Raw genomic sequence first — 20165 nt, forward strand, 5'->3', positions numbered from 1 at the left:
CGGCAGGGGGCGCCGCTTTACATTGACGGGCAGCGAAACAAGAGGAAGTGTCGCACGCATCCCGTAACCGAAACATTAGCCATAGCTTAAGTCTGTTTTTGTCGACTGTACCCCGCCGAAGAACGTTAGTAGTCATTGATTTTGGGTTTGCTCGGGGTTTGGTTCGGCTAAAACATGTTCCGCGATCGGCCGCCTTTCCCAAGCCGTGGCCCGCAACCGTACCGGAATCCCGACCCGCGACCGCCGCTGAGGCCGTACCAAAGGCACGACGACACGGACCTGCCTGGGAATTACACAGTGGAGCGTCAACGCTTTCCGCAACAGCGCATTTACGATCATCCTCCCGTGCCGGAGGGACACCGAGGCACTGGCGGCCAGTACCCATATAGTCCTCCCAGGGAGGTTCGAACAAGCTCACGCACTTTCGCCCTCTCTGGCTTGGTTGATTGTACACTAAAAGTGCTGGAAATGCTAACAGCTCTTGTTTGTTTTCGCAGAGGCTTTACCCTCGTCGCCGCCTCCCTGACCACGATTTCGTCATTACGGTGGGAAACGAGCAGAAGGGCTCCGCCCGTGCACACAGGTAACTACTTTCTAATGTTCCATCAATGCAACGGTTTCCTCGGGCTGCATGATCCTTACAGAGCCTGCTGCACCCTATTAAGAATTGACAAAGGCCTTTTATTCTTTTATCTTAAAAAATGTAACCAAAGACAGTCTTTACGTGAGATGTGTTTTCCCAACCGTTGATCATTCCCATTCTGATAACTGGGATCTTGATGTGTTTCATCGAGGGGGTGCTTAAGCATCTCAATTCAACCCAAGCATCCCCAAGAATGTTGCATGTTTATAACTTTGTTTTCTTTCATATAGGACAGGATTCTATTCTATATTTTTTGACAATATCTGTATATTTGTTATTGCAACATCCATGGCAGATGTAGATCATTTCATTGAGAAGGGACCGCCTTCTCAATGAAATGAAATGATCTGCATTTATACAGCGCTTTTCAAGTCAAGACTTTCCAAAGCGCTTCACTGTGTGCTTCACATTTCCCAATAGCGGCCGTGCAGCCATGTAAGGCGCTAACCTGCTTATTGGGGGCATTAGGGGTTCAGTGTCTTACCCAAGGACACTTCGACATGTAACAGGGAGGAGCCGGGATTGGAATTGCGATCTCTTGATCCCAAGACGAGCGCTCTACCTCCTGAGCCACTGCCAACCGTTTCATTTTCCTCATGTTGAGGTTTTTGAGTTTTTCCTTGCCCTCATGTAGGTTTTAGATCAGGGGATGGTGTAATAATAGTCTGTGGTTTGCAATAACCTGTGCAGCCCATTGAGACTCTTTGTGATTAAGGGCAATACAAATAATAAAAATGATAGTTAAAAATAGGAAAGTCAAACAAAACAGAAACATGAAAAACGCAGTGCCGGTAATGCTCCACTGCCTTGAAAGGGTTAAATACATTTGATTTCTAAATCCGCTCTTGCACAAATTCTGTTGTGAAACTTGATAAGGACAAGAAACATACCTGTCAACCTCAGCCAATTGCTCCCCCTTGTTAATGATTGACATTCCCCTTATTAAAGCAGCTGTGCAGAATTTACAACTTTTTTTCCCTCGTTGCTGCCATCTTCTGGCTTGTCATCATTGCAACCTCTTGTCATCTCATTCTTGTTGCGTATGCGTTTCTTAGACGTGCTCGTTTTATTTTTTCCATCTTTCTCGGGGTTTGGGTTCACGTTTCCACTCTCCTTGAAGTAGGTTTCTTTTTCCGTTCTCATGCTACACTGAAAAAATAAAAACAAAAAAAAGGTGCAGAGGAAAGTATGATGCCACTGTCCACCACGTCTCCCCATTCTGCCCCAAACAGCTTTGCTTAAAGTAAGATAAAATCAGACGCTGTGGACAATAAAGTATAAGGGCTCTTTGATCTCAGTTGGGCATTGTTAACACATACAGTGGAACCTTGGTTCCCGACCATAATCTGTTCCATTTCTTTGTACGAAAACCGATTTGTACAATCACCGAAGTCGTTTTTTCCCATTAAAAGTAATGTAAAATTGTTTTAATCCGTTCCAACACCCTGAATGTTTACCATGAGCGTAAACATGAAGCTAACCCAGGCTAATCGTACGTTCGCGTTAGCGTAATCTTCTGTACGAAGGTTACGCTAACATGAACGTGTAAAAATAAAAAAAATCAGGTCGTTTACACGTCATTTAGCACCCGGGTCTCTACAACAAGTGGTGAGCGGTTAAAGGATAAAGAAAAGAATTAAGAGTAGGATTTCTTACCTTGGCGATTGTCTGCAGAAGCCATGCTGTATTCCTGAAAGAAGGGAAACTCGCACACCTTCTTCATATTTTGCTATTATTTCTTTCTTAAATGCAATAGTTGTGCGCACTACTCCTCTTTTTTCACCTGTAGCAACTTTGCTGCTTGCACCGAACTTCTTCCGAGGCATAATTAGGAGTTAAAACACTCCCTTCACCGCTTTTGAAAAACGAAAGCAGAGAAGGAGTGCGCGTTGCCGTGACAACAGTTCTTCACGAGGGGTGGGGCAATCTACACTCGTACGCCGCTCAGCATCGCCCCTAGCGTACCGGCGTTCGAACTCCGATTTTTGGAGCGAAAAGGGAAGCTAGAATTTCTCGAAATTTTTGGTCGAGAACCGATTTGTTCGAACTGAGAGGCGTTCGAAAACCGAGGTTCCACTGTACGAGAAAATATGGAAATTTCAACTTTTTAAGGGCTCCTCAAATGACTCACCCCACCTTTTGAAGCGATACTAAAAACCTTACAAACACAATGCGGCACTTATTCTTTCACAGCAAGACGGACTGTGGGATACGAACAAAGACAATGTGTTCAAACGATTTTATTGTAACTACACAAAAGATTATTTCACCATCGTACTTAGTTCTTTCCACCCTTGCAGTAAATTAAGTTAAGTTAGTGTCTCAAACGTCAGTGCTGGCTTTTTGTGTCACCGCAGGCACCAAAGTTCGGACCGGAGTGGCGGCCGCAGCAGGGGTCGCAATGAGTCCCGGTCCAGGTCCCGATCCAGAGGGCGGAGTCGTAGCCGGAAACGAAGTCCTCGCAGTTCCAGCAGCGGCTCCAGCAGCAGCCCGCAGAACCGCCGCCACCAAGGCCGAAAATTCATGAAACGCCAGAAGGAGCTGGAAGACTTGTTGGTTCTCCCTACCAAGTCCATCCTCAAGAAACGCTCGGACCAAGAACCTTCGATCAGTGTGCGTACACCCCCTGCGTACCTCCTCATGTGCTCGTAAATAAATACTATCGCTCGCTCGCAAGCTTACCTTCCTGCAACATAACTCGAGCAGGGTTCCCGCCGTTCCTTGAAAAGTTTTAAAAGGCATCGAGTTCTCATCTCATTAGCTGCACCGCTTATCCTCAGTAGGGTCGCGGGGGTGCTGGAGCCAATTCCGGCCATCATCGGGCAGTGGGCAGGGGACACCCTGAACTGGTTGCCAGCCAATCGCAGGGCACACAGGGACAGACAACTCGCTCGCTCATTCACACCTAGGGACAATTTGGACCGGCCAATCCACCTGAAATGCATGTCTTTGGAATGTGGGAGGAAACCGGAGTGCCCGGAGGAAACCCACACAAGCACGGGGAGAACATGCAAACTCTGCACAGGAAGTCCGGTAGCTGGATTTGAACCCACACAGGAGGCTCCCAAGACCTTAGAACTGTGCCGGACACGCGCAAACCACTGCAGTTCATTATTCTAAAAATAAGGCCTTAATTGGCATTCAAATAGCTTACATCTAATTTTTGAAAATCTTAAATGTCTGAACTAAGAAGATTTGGTAAGATTTTCCAATTGTCTTCTTTAACAATTCACCGATATACATTCGTGGCTTTATCGCGTCACCACAATGACGGAACTATCAAAACGGTGATGTGGTTTCAGTCGGGCCTTTTAGAGAAGACGCATGTTTACCCACAACTTCGGACAGACGTTTACTGTAGAACACAGGCGTCAAACAGGCAGCCCGCGGGCCAGATCAGGCCCGCTAAGGGATTGAATCCGGCCCGCGAGACAACACTCAGAGAAGCGCAAGAGAAAAACAAGCTGCAGGTTGAAATATGGCAACTTGATGTTGCCAAAGCCAGGTGCCTCGAACAGACACTGTACTTGTATTTCTTTTTTTTTCTCTCTCTCTCTCTCTCTCTCTTTTCCACCCTTTTTCTCCCACTCTCTGTCACTGTCTCTCTTTTTCTCTTCCTTTGTTGCTCTTTGTCTCTTTCTCTCTCTGTCTTTTAACCTCTTTTGCTCTAACTTCCTTTTTTCCTTTTCTCTCTTTTCTCTTTCTCTCTTCCTACCCTTTGCACTTTCTTTTCTCTTTTCTCTCCTTCTGTCTTTCCATTTCTCTTTGGATTTCTTTTTCCTCTCCCTTTCTTTCCCCCCTCTCTCTCAACTTCTCTTTTTAACTCTTTTGTTTCTCATGCTCTCTCCCTCTCTCCCTTTTTTTATTTTTGTCCCACCCTCTCCTTTTCTCACCCTCTTTCTCTTATTTCTTTATCTCTTTTTCTTTCTCTTTAATCTACAAGTCCGGCCCCCGACAGAATGTTTGTTCTATCGTGTGGCCCCCGAGTTCAAATGAGTTTAACACCCCTGCTTTAGAATATGCCTGGAAAGTGTCAATTTAATAAGTGTCTGTCTGAAGAACGCATTTCACTTTGGCTTAAAGCTGTGGCAGGTAATGTGTATGAGGCACAATGTATTGTGTGCAAGAAATATTCATTTTTTTAGTTTTTTGTGGGATTTTTTTTCCGACTAGGTCTTACATTTAATATCAAATGGATTTAAAAAAATCTTGGTACTTAACTTACCTTAACCTGTAGGAATGCTGTTAAGGCAAACATATCCACGGGAAACAATTTAATTGATTCTGCGCAGGTCAAGCATGGATTTTTTTCTTGGCGTTATGGAATAAAGCTTAAAAGCTATCAATTAAAATAATGTGAAAAATATAAAGTAAGAGGTGACCTCACTCACAATGACACAAAGCGTGCCGATCTCGGCCACAAACATTTTATTCGAATAGACAAGTCATTACGGTCATTGATTATAATGTAGTGAACAAGATTAGACGTGTCACTTTACGTTAAAGTTGTAAGAACAGACTTGAGAGAAACGCAAGAGAGCAATTATTAGGATAGTTAGGCAATATTTACAAGGTAAGTCATTGTAGACCTAAGTTAAAAGTGATGCAATGCTGTATTTGTTAGTGTAGCATGAAAATGGCGAAAGTAAGAAGTGGTCTGTTTTAAATACAATCCAAATTCCATGAAAGATGAGAAAAGAAGAGTTTATTGGAGCGTGTCTAAGAAATGCCCGTCTTTGCACGCAAACCATGAATGAGCTGACTGAGGCTGCAGTAATTACTCTAGCCAGGAGATGGAAGCAGAGCGTAACAAAGTTCCAATTTCCATTCAGCTCTATTTACAGTGGAACCTCGGTTTTCGAACGCCTCTCAGTTCGAACAAATCGGTTCTCGACCAAAAATTTCGAGAAATTCTTGCTTCGCTTTTCGGTCAAAAAATCGGAGTTCGAACGCCGGTACGGTAGGGGCGATGCTGAGCGGCGTACGGGTGTAGATTGCCCCCACCCCTCGTGAAGAACTGTTGTCACGTGAGCGCGCACTTCTTTTTGCTTTCGTTTTGAATATCGGTGAACGGAGTGCTTTAACCCCTAATTATGCCTCGGAAAAAGTTCAGTGCAAGCAGCAAAGTTGCTACAGGTAAAAAAAGAAGAGTAGTGCGTACAACTATTGCATTTAAGAAAGAAATAATAGCAAAATATGAAGAAGGTGTGCGAGTTTCCGATCTTGCTATACATACAGCATGGCTTCTGCTGAGCACCACAAAGGTAAGAAATCCTATTCATAATTCTTTTCTTCATCCTTTAACCGCTCACCACTTTTTGTGGAGACCCGGGTGCTTAATGACGTGTAAACGACCTGATTTTTTCATTTTTACACGTTCATGTTAGCGTAATCTTTCGTACGGAAGATTACGCTAACGCGAACGTACGATTAGCCTGGGTTAGCTTCATGTTTACGCTCATGGTAAACATTTAGGGTGCTGGAACGGATTAAAACGATTTTACATTACTTTTAATGGGAAAAACCATTTTCCGTGATCGAACAAATCGGTTTTCGAACAGGGTTCTGGAACGGATTATGGTCGAGAACCGAGGTTCCACTGTACTCTATTTGATCATTTCTTCCGTAAAGAGAAATAAATCATATTTGGGGGAAAATTGAGGCCTGAGGCCGCACAGCTCAAGAAGAATTGATGTGTGTGTGTGTGTTCCAGATTTCGAAGCCGGGCCTATCCGATTTGGAAGAGCAGCTGACGCAGGCCCTCAAAGGGATGGATTCTGCCGCCATTGCGTCGGTGCTGAACCAGCTACGCTCGGACCCGCAGATAGCGCAGCGGCCCGAATTCCAGGCGATCCTCAAGTTGCAGGAACCGCTTGCTGCTCAAGAAGAAGCCGAGCGAGCGCCCGACGTCATCGACGACGAGGAAAAGTTTCTGTACGGGGACGTAACTGAGGACGTTCTGTATGGAGATCTTCCCCGGGCCTCCGTCCTACCGGAAAAGAAAGAAGAGTGGAAAGACTACCGGTTGCTCAACACCCCAAAGACCACGGACAGCAAACCCCTTAAGGACTGGGCTTCGGTTTCAACCTCGGCCTCTCACAGCGCGTCAAAGGTGTCGCCTCCCGGTTCACCGCTGAGGGAGGAGCTTCCTCAAGAAGAGTACAAGATGATCAACAACCTCTTAAAGGTAATCTCAAATTTTGAAACGCACAAAATGTGAGGAAATGGTACGTGTTTTTTTTTTTTTTTTCATTAAGTCAATATATATATTTGGGGTCATACCAGTACTTGAAATCCTTGAAAATACTCGAATTTCAATGTTGTTTTTCAAGGATTGGAATTTGGGTGAAGTGCTTGTAAGTGCTTGAAATGTTTGCCATGTTTCTTGGGAGTCTTACTTGATATAAACCACACATTAAATGAAAAGGCTAATTCGGACATTGCTGATGATGTCTTCGGTCCAGTTACCGTATTTTCCGCACTATAAGGCACACCGGGTTATACGGCGCACCTCGAAAAAATAGTTTTTGGTCCTATATTTGACATACATAAGACGCACCGGATTATAAGGCGCTACATTGGGAACGTCGACAAAACAGTCAGATAGTTCAGTCCAATTTATTACCCCCTTAACATTCCGAAAGCTTGCAAAGAAGCAAATTCGTGTCATAGACACATGCGGATGCGGTGTCCGTACGATGTCACTCAAATGCATCGTTCCAAATATCATTCGGAAGGTTAAAGTCTTGGGATTCAAGAAATGCCAACCATTCCTTAGTTTCTATTTTCTTTTTCGCTCGCAACTTTACTGTCCATATGACAATAAACACTTGGAATGGAGTTTAATTTAAAAATAGACACCCCATTCCATCCATTATCTGCACCGCTTATCACAGAAACATCGGGTTCAGTCTGAAACAAGATACAGGGAAAATATATAGCCGGAGTAGCTCACCGAAGTCGTTGTGTTCAATAATAATGTGCAGCCATGGTCCTCTTATATCCGTGAGTTTAGTAAATCCAGGAGAAAAAAATATTTACAAATACAGAATAGTAAAAAAAATGCTTTTTGTATGCCGTCAGCCACGTGCTATACGCATTCATCTTTTTCGGCCAATTGCAGGCTTTGTTTTGCCTTTTAAGCCAATGCCAGCCTGTAAATGATAAAAAGGATCCTCCCCTTGACCTCCAAATAACTTTAGCCAATAGTGATCGATTCAAATGATGATTGACACATTGGTTAGCCAATGAAACGCCGGTAAATAAATCCCAGCATACACCGCGGACTACTTGGCGTTCGGGGGAAAATCGAGTCGTTAGTTGCAAGACTTTGCGACTTAATATTGATCCATAAATAAGGCGCACTGTATTATAAGGCGCATGGTCAGCTTTTGAAAAAAAGAAAGGCTTTCAGCTGCGCCTTCTAGTGCGGAAAATACAGTATTTTTTTTACAGTGCTTTTTGAAAAGCTTGTTTTGTGAGTCACAAAAAAAACCATTTTCCTTAAAATTGCAATTTGTGCACACGTACACACACAACAGCTGGGCATGTTGTTTTTGTAAATTGCGTCTCTAAAAAAGTAACTCAATAAAAGAAATTTCTCCGTTCAAACTCGTACTGCTACTCACGCTTTTTGGATCAACAATGTGCACGCGTCCTGAGGGATCAGGTGATGATGTAGGTTGGTAAATGGTCTTCATGGAGAGAGATTTGACTCAAATATTCACACACTTATCGTTCAGATCCACAAATATATACGCCATTTATAACTGTTTGAATGCCGGTAATGCGTGACTGCATACGCTAGGGTGCCATGCTTAGCGGCGTACGGGTGTAGATCGCCCCCACCCCTCGTGAAGAACTGTTATCACGTGCAGACGTGTTTCGTTTTGCTTTTACTTTTAATATTGGTGAACGGAGTGTTTTAGCCCCTAACTATGCCTCCGTAGAAGGTCGGTGCAAGCAGGACAGGTGAAAAAGGAAAAGTTCTTCGTACAACTATTGCCTTTAAGAAAGACATAATAGCTAAATATGAAAGAGTTTACGATCTTGCTAGGGAATACAGCATGCAACTTCTGCTGACCACCACAAAGGTAAGAAATCCTATTCACAATTCTTTTCTTTATCTTTTTTTTTTTACACGTTCATGTTAGCGTAATGTTCCGTACGGAAGATTACGATAACGCGAACGTACGATTAGCGTGGGTTAGCTTTATGATTCGAAGTAAACATTCAGGGTGTTGGAACTGAGCCCAAAATTCAGGGTGTTGGAACGGAGCCCCATTTCCAATGAAGCGCTAGCCACTTGTGGTGCTAAATGACTTGTAAACGACCCGATTTCTTTATTTTTACACGTTCATGTTAGCATAATCATTCGTACGGAAGATTACGCTAACGTACGATTAGCCTGGGTTAGCTTCATGTTAAACATTCATGGTAAACATTCAGGATGTTGGAACGGATTAAAACGATTTACATTATTTTGAATGGGAAAATCGATTTCGGTGATTGAACAAATCGGTTCTCGAACAGGGTTCTGGAACGGATTATGGTCGAGAACCGAGGTTCCACTGTATTTTGCAACATACTTGCATAATTGTGGGCAGGAAGACTACACATTCTTGCCTAAATGAAAAAAAAATCTGTTTGGCAATACCTTTACAGACCATCGGGCTGGATCTGGGTATGAATGACATCAGCAAACTGGCAGCCAGGACCAGAGAGCGCCTGCATGGACATAAGCCCCCGAAAACCCCCAAGCGGCGCCAACGCTACTCATCCGACAGCTCCGACGACAGCCCCGATCGGCGCGGACAAAGCCGGAGCTCCGACGACGAGGACAAAAGACAGATCGGTCAGATGGCGAAAGACAGAGTAGCCGACAGCCGGGGCAAAGACGATAGCCGCAGCGTTAGCGTAGCTTCCAGTGACGTTCCGCTGCACACAGCAGGAGTTACAGCTTCGCCCCTTCTGCCGACGCCTCCTTACCCACCGAACCTCAGCACCGTGTCGCCCAATTTCCCTCCGCCGGGGTACGGCCAGTACGGGAATTATATGCCCTACCAGCAGTGGCCGCCGCCTATGTACCCGCCCCCGAGCATGCCGCTGCCCCCACAGACTCCCAGCTCTAGCACTTACCCACCTGCCGTGCCGTACTGTCCACCTGAGCCGTCCATAACCCAGGTCAAAGGTAGGTCTATATTATTCTGATGTAAATGTACTTTGGCACTGCATGTCGGCGCCCCGCATACTTGGCGCAGAAGTGCTCGAGGGCCGAAGTGTGCCATTCGGTACTGCACTTTGGTGCGGAAGTGTGTCTTTTTTAGCGCTGTATTTTGGGGCAGCGCGTACTTCAGTGCACACTAGTTTCGAGGGACCGAGCCCGAATTAATACCCAGGCGATGCATTTCGGAGATGCACGTACTTCAGAAGCGCACAAATGCAGCTTTCGGTTTACGCCCTCAAATCGAGGTAATCGGTTGCGTTCAAGAACGCTTGGGCTTTTATACCCGTGGCCCAGGTGTCGGGTAGGGCTGGAATTTTCAGGTTCGATCTTACCTCGAGTCTCAAATGCTTTTTTCAGGGTTTGCACGGGTGCTCAAAATCCTTGAAAATGTTTGGATTATATTGTTGTGTTTCAAGGATTGATAAGTGCAAGAATTTGGGGGAAAGTGCTTGTAAATGGTTTAAATTGTTGCAATGTTTCTCAGCAGTCTGAAAAAAAAGGCTGCCTAAAAATTACGATGACACGCTAGCTACGGTGGCTTCGCTGTGCCATTGCATTAGTTTATATGTCATGTGAAGCGTCATCGCCCAAGAGTTGCCAGGAGGCTGCCGTTTTAGTAAACGATGGCTAGAAAACTGAGAATGCAAACAATGGCTAAAATCTGAGGACTTGAAAAACAAATGTTAAAATTGTGGATCTGCAAAATAGATGATTCACACAGGAAACCTCCTTGTGATGGTAGTAGAAAATTCAAAATTTGCCTTTAAAAGTCTTTGGAAAGGTGTACAAACCCAGTTGTTTTCCCCCACGGGTTTGCTGTCCGGCAGACTGTCTTGTTTTCTGTTTTTGCCCGAGTGGCAGCATTGCCAGGGGGTTTGGCCCTTTTAATTGGTTTTCACGGTTTATTGTTAAGGTGCTGTCAAATCTCCTTGGTCTGCCGGGACTAAAGCGGTTTCCAGTCCGGTGTCAGAGAAGGAGAACAACGAAAGCCAAAAGCTGAAGGTGTGTTTTGTGGAGGGAGCTTGGGTACGAGTGGTCACGGCAACAGTGACTTTAAGACATCCCGGTGATGGTGTGTTCAGGTTATGGAGGAGCGGGAGAACCTGATGCTGGAGCGAGAACGTCGCTTAAAAAAGAAGGAGTACCTGATGATGGAACTGGAACGGCTCCGGAAGCAACAAGGTACACTGTGCAGGCAGCGGAGGGGCTGTCTAAAAGGACCTAAGCCTACCATTTCTAAAGCCCGGCTGACATGGCCCGGTACGTGCAATTTCAGGCGAGGTGCTCAGGAAGAAACGCCGCGAGAAGGACGGACACAAAGACCCGCTCCTGCAGGAGATCAGCCTGCTGCAGGACGACATCCTGGCACAGATCTCCAATTTGCACAAGGAGCACGAGGCGGCCAAGGCGAAGCTCGCAGAGATCGACTCAATAGCACTCATCCTGGGGCTCCAACCTTCTGACCGCCCCCGCCCGACCACACCGGAAAAACGCTCGGTGGTCAAGCCTAAAAAAAGCAGCCAGCGCGCCAAGGACAGTCCTGAGGACCACCAAGATAGTGGCGGCAGAGAAAAAAGCGTATCTCGGAAGGTATGTTCAGACCTAATCGGAAGGTCTGCACTCACGAAAAGCTAAACGGACGTTTCATCTGCATTTTACTTTCGTAGAAGTCTGAAGCGAAGCAGCCGAGCCTCAGTCCGCAGTGTCCCCCCCCAGATCCTTTCGAGTATTACGATGCCGGAAACCACTGGTGCAAGAACTGTAACCACACCTCAGGCTCCATGTTTGATTTCTTCCAACATTTGCAAAGCAAAGGCCATCGCAAGGTGAGTTTTAATTTCAATTGTATGTCAAACTCTGATTGGTGATTTGGCCAATCACAGTAGTAAATATCAGTACTGCAGGATGCCAGTTCGTCGATGGTTTACAGGAGGTTGTTATGCGCAACTTCTGAGCTACAGTTAAGGCCCTCATCCACCAAAGCGTTTTCCTCTTCTGAGAACCTTTTTCTAATTATTTGCGATGGCAGCACCTTGTGTTTACACTCTGTTGACTACACCGGCTATGCAAGAAGGTTCTGGGCAGGTTTTATTCATGGGCCGCTTAGATAGATAGATAACTTTATTCAGGGAATGTAGGGAAATTCACACTGCCAGCAGTATCCTTGTGTTGAAAATAAAACAATAATAAAGTAAAAGGAATATGATACAAAAATAGCCAATATAACGTTTTATTTAAATAGTGCGATGGAAATACACACTTTCATAAAAAATAGAGTAATATGCAAATGTGGGGGTAGGGTTTAATTTGGGTTTTTACTACCCCGGGTGGAGTTAAAGAGCCTCATGGCATGAGGAAGAAATGATCTCAGTCTGTCCGTGGAACAAGACTGTGACAGAAGTCTGTCGCTGAAGCTGCTCTTCCATTTGGAAATGATGCTGTGTAGTGGATGTCATGAATTGTCCATGATTGACCGCAGCTTTTTCAGTGGCCGTCTCTCAGCTACAGTTGTCAGGCTCGGCGCTAAATTTGGGGGAAATGCTACACTCGTCAATGTCACATTTTGCCCAGCTGTCTAATCACAGTGCTGGCGGGGCGGGACAACCAGGAGTGCAGCTGGCGTCGTGAGACTAATAGATCCGTAGCACAAATACAAAAAACAAAGCTATTGTGGTAATTTACATAAGAAATATTATGAACTTGGCATTTTTATGTATTAAAAGATACTTTGTTTTCAAACACAAGATTACGAGACTCTTGCAGGACCACTTAAACCCTGGCGGCCTGCCAGATTCTTCTCTATCTAGGGGAAAAACACTTGAAGTAAAAACAACATAGTGATAACTTGTCATTTAAGAAATCCATTTCAAACTGCTGACCTTTTGCGCTAATCAATAAGAAAAAAATAGCTTCAAAAATGCTTGTGACCCCTGAACAGGCTACTCCATGGTTACATCTTTTTACAAAAGCCTTCTTTTCGGCATTTTCCCTTAAGAAACATGAATGTACACCAGAATCACAAATGCTACATTTTTTTCTGGTGAAAGTTGTCTGGAATTGTTGTCTGATCCTGTCCGCCGATCCTTTCCAGACTATGGACCCTTACGATCGTCCCTGGGTCTCGCTGCCAAGCCAAGCGGCCAAAAAGGACCAGATCCAAAAGAAGCCAACAAAACCGGCAAAAGGTACTGGATATCCGTGGGCAAATGTTCACTGAGGCCGTTTCGGGCCGTTTTGTGGTCCCGGGTTGCGGCTTGGTCTGATCTAGGGCTGTAACTAACGATTATTATAATAATCGGTAAATAATGACGATTATTTCTTGGATTAATCGATGAATCGGACAAAAAAAAACATTGATTATTTCCTTTTCTTAATTCAAAAATTGAAATTTTGTGGACAAATAAATAGGTGCACAAATCTGTATATTTTAAAATATTAAACGATAAAGAAAAATATGTCATACATACAAATGTGTGCTATACACCTGCTAATATATATTTTTTATTAAGGTGCAGCTTTATTGTTTTAAGGACATTGGCTTTTGGAACAATAAATCATTGCAAATCTGAAAAACAAGTGACACGCCTCAAAATAAATATTTCAAGTGTTTGTCAAATACCTTCACAATAAACAAAAATATATACATATCAATGCTATACACCTTCACATGTATGAGTGCAAACATAGGTGTTTTTTGTGGTTTACAAGGACTTGAGCTTTTGGAACAAAAAATAAATGCAAACGTGTAAACCCAGTCATATCCATTTCAAGTCATTATTATTCGTATAGCCCTTAATCACAAAGCGTCTCAAAGGGCTGCGCAGGTTATTGCACAGACTATTATTTCAGACTATTATTACACCATCCCCTGATCTGGAAACATGAGGGCAAGGAAAAACTCATAAACCCCAACATGAGGAAACCTTGAGAAGGGACCGCACATGTGGTATCCCCCTTTCAGGATTACCAGGATGTTGCAATTACAGATAATACAGAGATATTGTCCACAAAAAGTATAGGTTATTCATATGCTTTAGAGTAGAAGTGTGTTTTAAGCTTGGATGGAGAACGCTCTCGAACCTGCGGAACACTTCTTGACCGGCACTCTCAGAACGAAGGCTCCAAATTGCAAATCAACAAGTCAGGGGTCTCAAAGTCAAATGGACAGAGGGACAAATAAAAATGGAATGCTCTTCTTTCTATGCCAATCTGCAACCTCAGTGGAAAAGTTAGTCTAGGCTTAAAACACTTTTATTTACTTCTTGGCTGTTGGGATCACCAGTAGGCCATAGCTTTCTGAACGAAGGCTTCGCGCCGGAACATAGGGGGGAATCAGATCTGAAAGATATGAGGGAGCAAGTCCATGTATAAATTTGTATAATACTAAGAGAACCTTGAAATCACATCTTGGGCTAACAGGGAGCCAATGCAGGTTAGCCAAAATCGGCGTGATGTGATCGGACGTTTTTGTCCTAGTTAAAAGCCTTGCTAAAGCATTTTGAATCAGCTGAAGACTTTTGATTCTGGACTTTGGGAGACCGGAGAGTAGTGCATTACAGTAATAGAGATGGGAGGTAACAAACGTGAGAATTATAATGTCCGCATCCGGCTTAGACAGCATAGGACGAGTTTTAGCAATGTTGCGAAGATGGAAGAAAGCGGGTCTAGTAATTTTCTTCACATGTGTTTGAAAGGACAGATCGGGGTCAAATATGACACCTACATTTTTAACTGAGTCACTCTGTATGATATGACATTTGCCATCTGCCATGATTGACCATATGTGGCTTGTCTTGCAGGGTCAGAGTTCTTAATTCCTGTGCGAGGATTCTTCTGTCAGTTGTGTGAATCCTTCTTTGGAGATGCCATCTGTGCAGAAGACCATGTCATCACTCACTGCCACAATGAAAACTACAAGGTATTGCTAAATCAAAATGAGTATGTGATAGTTTTGATAGTGGTACTGGGAAGTGAAGTTCAATATTTGCCATTGGCTCTATTCCTTGCCTTGTTTAAAAAGTTGGAGAAAACTACAAAACCACTCTCTGTGTGTTTCACAGAAAGAAACCTACAAGTACCCGATGTATGAGCAGAGACGGAATCTGGACCGCCAAGTGGGGCTGGCCTTGGAACAGTCGGCTAATAAGCGCAAGCATGAAGAAGACAACGGTGACAAAAAATGCAAAAAGGAAAGAAAAGATGAGGAGTCTGATTCAGAGGATACCCTGCCGAAAGCCGTTAAGGCGGATGACCGACCTAAAGTGGTCAAGAAAGAATATGAGATGAAAAATACAAAGACAATTCCCAAAGAGAAGGATGAAGTCAAAGTGGTCAAGAAACAATATGACATGAAAAATACAAAGGCAATTCCTCAAGAGAAGGATGAACTTAAAGTGGTCAAGAAACAATATGACACGAAAAATACAAAGACAATTCCTCAAGAGAAGGATGACAAGTTTAAATCCAAGATGAAGAGTGACAAATGCCATTCGAGTATTGAGGAAGAGGCGAGGTCAAATAGGAAGAGAGACGACGAACGGGGACACAAACGAACCGAGGAAGGACGACAGCATCATTATCACAGAGAGGAAGAGGAGCGCCGGCCACGTCGTGAGGACAAGTATAAATCTGAAAAACGTCCGGGCGACCGAGACAGCAACTCGGACAAGCACAAACCGGCAAAACATGAACGCGGGCGAGACAGCTCTGAGCACAAGCACAAACCAGGAAAACACGAGCGTGACAGAGACGGTAAAGAGCGGGACAAGGAGAGGAAAATGCCAGAAGTCTCCAAAAAACAAGCAGACATTTCGGTCAAGCCCTCCCAACCGCCCAAGATAATTTGTGGACCGAGTCCGGCCATGAGAGCCAAACTCCTCAAGCAAAACTCGTATGCCGCAAAGCCGGGGTCCAACCTTCCAAAGTTCAATTGGAATAAAAATAAGGATCAACTGAATAAGATGATAGAGAAGGCGGCGGCCCAGTGCATCAAGGAGGAGGAATTGGCCGCCAAAGACGCACACGTGGACTTCTTTAGGAATTGCATGGCCTACACCAAAGACGATGCTCTCAAGTTGGCTGGTAAACATGAGACGACGACAGCGCCGTGGCCCCCAGGCAGCCTACAATCCACGCGGTGCAACTTTGCAGCCAATCCCGCGGTTTTGGGGAAAAACTACACCGAGGGAAAACCTGAGCTGAACCCTGACCCCATCGGAGCCCCCCAGAGCTCTAGTCGACAACCGCCGCAGCCTATGGATGACAGCCCCGTAGTTCCACGTTTGTGTGTTCCTACTCTTCCTGTACCTGGGACATCATCGCCAGCATCTGTCGGACCAGCTCCACCTACTGAGTTACCCACAGCGATTCCAACACTCCCGAAGCTCAAGGTCAACCCGTGTCCCGAAGTATCGCAACCAGTCCAGCCAGTCACTGAAATGGAAATGCTTGACATGGAGCCAGATGTGGCTGCTCCCGGTGTTCCAGAGAGTGAACAGATTCGTGCTGTGTTTGTCAAACCTCCGCCAATCTTTACCAAATTGGAAGGTCTGAAGTCTGACAAACCAAAAAGTAACCTGGCTGCAGGCAAAGCCCAGGATTTATTTGGCATGTTCTACAAAATGGGAGGAGCCTTATCCTTGACTAAATCCAGTGAAGTAGACACAAGTGAGAAACCCAAAGATCCATGTGAAAGTCAACCTGAAAAAGCCCCTGAAGTCCCGCCTTCAAATGCAATTTCTCTGCCAGATCCTGGACTGGCAGAAGACCCTGACAGCCCCCTACGGCTTCAGATTGAATCTGTTTGGTCTATGCAGAACAGTCCAGACGGAGCTCTGGTCAAAACCTCAGTTGAAATTCTTTCTGCAGAACATCATGAAAGCACGCCGCAACAGCCTTTGCCACATCAGCAGGAGATCAAAACCTGTGAGCCAAAACGTGATGAGAAAAACCCTGTCGGGGGCATTGGTGAACAAATCCAAGACACTTCTCCATTGACCGAGCCCGAATCCACACCTGGTCCTAAAACACGAAGTAGAAATGCCAAAAAGAGACCTCCTCCACCTCCTGTTGTCCACACCCGGCAAACTAGATCCCAAACCAGATCTCAAACTAGATCTCAGACCAGAATGAATAACATACAATTAATTGAAGACGCTAACAGCGTACACCAAGAGTCTACCGGGGCCGCCACTTGCGACGCCCAACCAGCCACCGGGGATGCCACCCAGGTTGCTCAAGAGTCTATCGGGGGAACTCAAGGGCTTGCCGGGAATGCCCCCAATGACGATCAAAAGTTCGCTGGGAACACTTCGCAAGAGTCGGCCACGGACGCCTTACATGTCGCCCAAGAGCCCGCAGGCCACGTCGCCCAAGGCTCTGCTGATGACACTGCCCATGTTGGCCAAGAGTCTGCCAAGGATGTCGGCCAAGAGTCGGACGGAGACTTAGCCCACCTCGCCCAGGCTTACGCAGAGGATTCCTCCCGTGTCGCCCAAGTATCTGCTAGGGACACTTTGCGCTATGCCCAAGAGTCAACCAAGGACGGTGTCCGTGTCGGCCAAGAGTTTGCCAAGGACATTGGCCAAGAGTTTGCCAAGGACATTGGCCAAGAGTTTGCCAAGGACATTGGCCAAGAGTTTGCCAAGGACATTGGCCAAGGGTCTGCCGAGGACACCTCTTACGTCACCCAAGAGTCCACAGAGGATTCCCCCCAAGAGTCCACTGGCCACTTCGAATTGGTAACCGCAGGGGACGCAGGCCTTCTCCCCAAGGAGTCAGCTGGGAACGACAGCCTCATCGCACAAAATTATGCCCGGGATGCCTCCTATGCCGCCAAAGAACCCGTCGGGGACCCCAGCCACATCCTCATGGAAACTGCAGGGGACAAAGTCCACCTCCTCCGGCAGTCAGCCAGAGACTCCGGCCTCATTGCCCGAGATTCCGCTTCCTCAAACGTTGCGCAAGAGTCTTCTGGGGACTCCTACGTCGCCCTAGAGTCTGCCTGGGACGTTTCCCATGTGGCTGCCAGAGACGCCGGCCATGTCACCATGGAGAACGAAGGGGACGCAAGCCACCTCCCCCAGGAATTATTAGTCGGGTACACCGGAGATGTCTCCAATTACTATGCTGGGGACGCTGATCGGATACTCCCAGAGTTGGCCTGCGCTGTGAACCAGGTCCCTTCAGAGTCTACAAGCTATCCTGAAAAAATACTACTAGAGTCCACTGGAGCTGCTTACCCCATGCTCTCAGAATCTGCAGAAGATTTCGACCGGGCCCTCTCAGCACCTGCTGGAGACTCTGATCCAAAGCTCTCCGAGTTTACAGAAAACACTGAACGGAATCTGTTGGAGTCTGGTGTGGATGAGCTTAAGCACTCCGAGATATCAGATGGGACTCTTCAAGATGACATGACAACAATATTAACAGCTGAAAGTCTGGACTTTTTTGAACTAATGGCCAACTCGAACATTGAGTAGGAGAACCCTAGGAAAGATTCCTGATTGAAGGTATTGCACCTGAGGAGTGCATGTACCCCACATTTGGGTTGGTTCTTGAACTCTTTTACCTTGAATCTGGGACTTTTAGACTTGGACGTTTTTCTCTGTCATACAGGGATTGTTTAGTAACTGGAGACCCAAATATGTTTCCTCCACATTTGCCATTCCAAGGTCACAAATCAAGAATTTGTTTTTTCATTTGTTTCCCGACTAAATATTAGTGAGGTCACATGTGTTTGTCCATTTCTTTAAACCTGAGTCCAGTTGTTAAGCTACTGGTAGATTAAACTAGACTGCATTGTTCTTGGTGGTTCTTTTCTTTGCAGAACTACGACAGACCGGTGATGGCATACTTGCTCAACTCGATCTCTCCCGATTCGTTCGACTCGCCTTGATTAGTTCAGGTTTTAGTCCATTTACATCGTAGCGTTTTTTTTTTTTTTCTCCTTTCCATTTTCAAGTGACAGTAGACCCCAAGCATCCACCTTAGGATAATTTCACTTTACAGTTAAATGCCTGTTCATGGAATTTTCCCCAGTGCTGGCTTAAGAAGGTTGAATTTAAAGGGATTTACCAGATATGAAGTGAGAACTGCAAAGACAAGGGTTTTAATATGTGGGTAGAGGCTCATATTTTGGAGGTTTTTCATCAAGTGTGATTTGAACTCTTCGTTTGTTACCTGGTTCTGCAGGACCTTGATAACAATCCTGATCAACTACAGTGGAACCTCGGTTCTCGACCATAATCCGTTCCATTTCTTTGTACGAAATCCGATTTGTACCATCACCGGAGCCGTTTTTTCCCATTAAAAGTAATGTAAAATTGTTTTAATCCGTTCCAACACCCTGAATGTTTATCTTGAATATTTAACGTAAAGCTAACCCAGGCTAATCGTACGTTCCGTACGAAAGATTACGCTAACATGAACGTGTAAAAATAAAAAAATCAGGTCGTTTACACGTCATTTAACACCCGGGTCTCCACAACAAGTGGTGAGCGGTTAAAGGATAAAGAAAATAATTATGAATAGGATTTCATACCGGTCGGCAGAAGCCATGCTGTATTCCTGAAAGAAGGGAAACTCGCACACCTTCTTCATATTTTGCTATTATTTCTTTCTTAAATGCAATAGTTGTACGCACTACTTTTCTTTTTTCACCTGTAGCAACTTTGCTGCTTGCACTCACCTTCTTCCGAGGCATAATTAGGGGTTAAAACACTCCGTTCACCGATATTCAAAATGAAAGCAAAAAGAAGTGCACGCTCACGTGACAACAGTTCTTCACGAGGGGTGGGGACAATCTACACTCGTACGCCGCTCAGCATCGCCCCTAGCGTACCGGCGTTTGAACTCCGATTTTTTTGAACGAAAAGCGAAGCAAGAATTTCTCGAAATTTTTGGTCGAGAACCGATTTGTTCGAACTGAGAGGCGTTTGAAAACCCAGGTTCCACTGTAAGGCGTTTTTTTAGAAGTGTTGAGTGGTGATTGCAGTTACCCCAGAATTGCCAATGGAGGACGCCAAATGTCCAACTTATAAAATAACCACCAGACTCGTAAAATTTAAAGAAGCTACATTTGGATTCATTGATTTGAAGATGAACTACTGATCCAATCCAAAACACACATCTAAATTTATTCAAACTAAAGGCAAGAATCAAACATTTCAAGAAGATGAAAATTGTAATGAGTGGTTTTCTGGAATGTCTGAAGCAGTCGTGGATGTATTGTGGAAAGTCGAAATAGCCAATCAAAGAAAAGAGTGTGTGCCGTGTTCTCGTTTACCCGCGTCCCAT

The 20165-nt window shown here is 45.1% G+C and overlaps 1 protein-coding gene across 1 annotated transcript; it reads left to right on the forward strand.

Moving 5' to 3' along the window:
• Positions 1 to 18673, forward strand: znf318 (zinc finger protein 318). Its single transcript, XM_088351421.1, has 12 exons — positions 1 to 402; positions 498 to 583; positions 3001 to 3256; positions 6357 to 6830; positions 9308 to 9833; positions 10783 to 10871; positions 10952 to 11051; positions 11146 to 11459; positions 11537 to 11695; positions 12961 to 13054; positions 14669 to 14787; positions 14930 to 18673. Exons 1-12 carry the CDS (start codon positions 175 to 177, stop codon positions 18347 to 18349), a joined length of 5865 nt encoding a protein of 1954 aa, XP_088207547.1. The 5' UTR covers positions 1 to 174; the 3' UTR covers positions 18350 to 18673.
• Positions 18674 to 20165: the final 1492 nt, after the last annotated feature.

The sequence above is a fragment of the Urocampus carinirostris genome, chromosome 13, assembly GCF_059441175.1.
Source record: "Urocampus carinirostris isolate Australia breed hairy pipefish chromosome 13, RoL_Ucar_1.0, whole genome shotgun sequence".
Taxonomy (NCBI): Eukaryota; Metazoa; Chordata; class Actinopteri; order Syngnathiformes; family Syngnathidae; genus Urocampus; species Urocampus carinirostris.

Bases quoted from the DNA above. Each gene is read 5' to 3' on its own strand.
- znf318 (XM_088351421.1), top strand. From the start codon at position 175: ATGTTCCGCGATCGGCCGCCTTTCCCAAGCCGTGGCCCGCAACCGTAC. The intron at 584-3,000 runs GTAACTACTTTC...GTGTCACCGCAG, and splicing joins GGCTCCGCCCGTGCACACAG to GCACCAAAGTTCGGACCGGA. The intron at 11,052-11,145 runs GTACACTGTGCA...GTGCAATTTCAG, and splicing joins ACGGCTCCGGAAGCAACAAG to GCGAGGTGCTCAGGAAGAAA.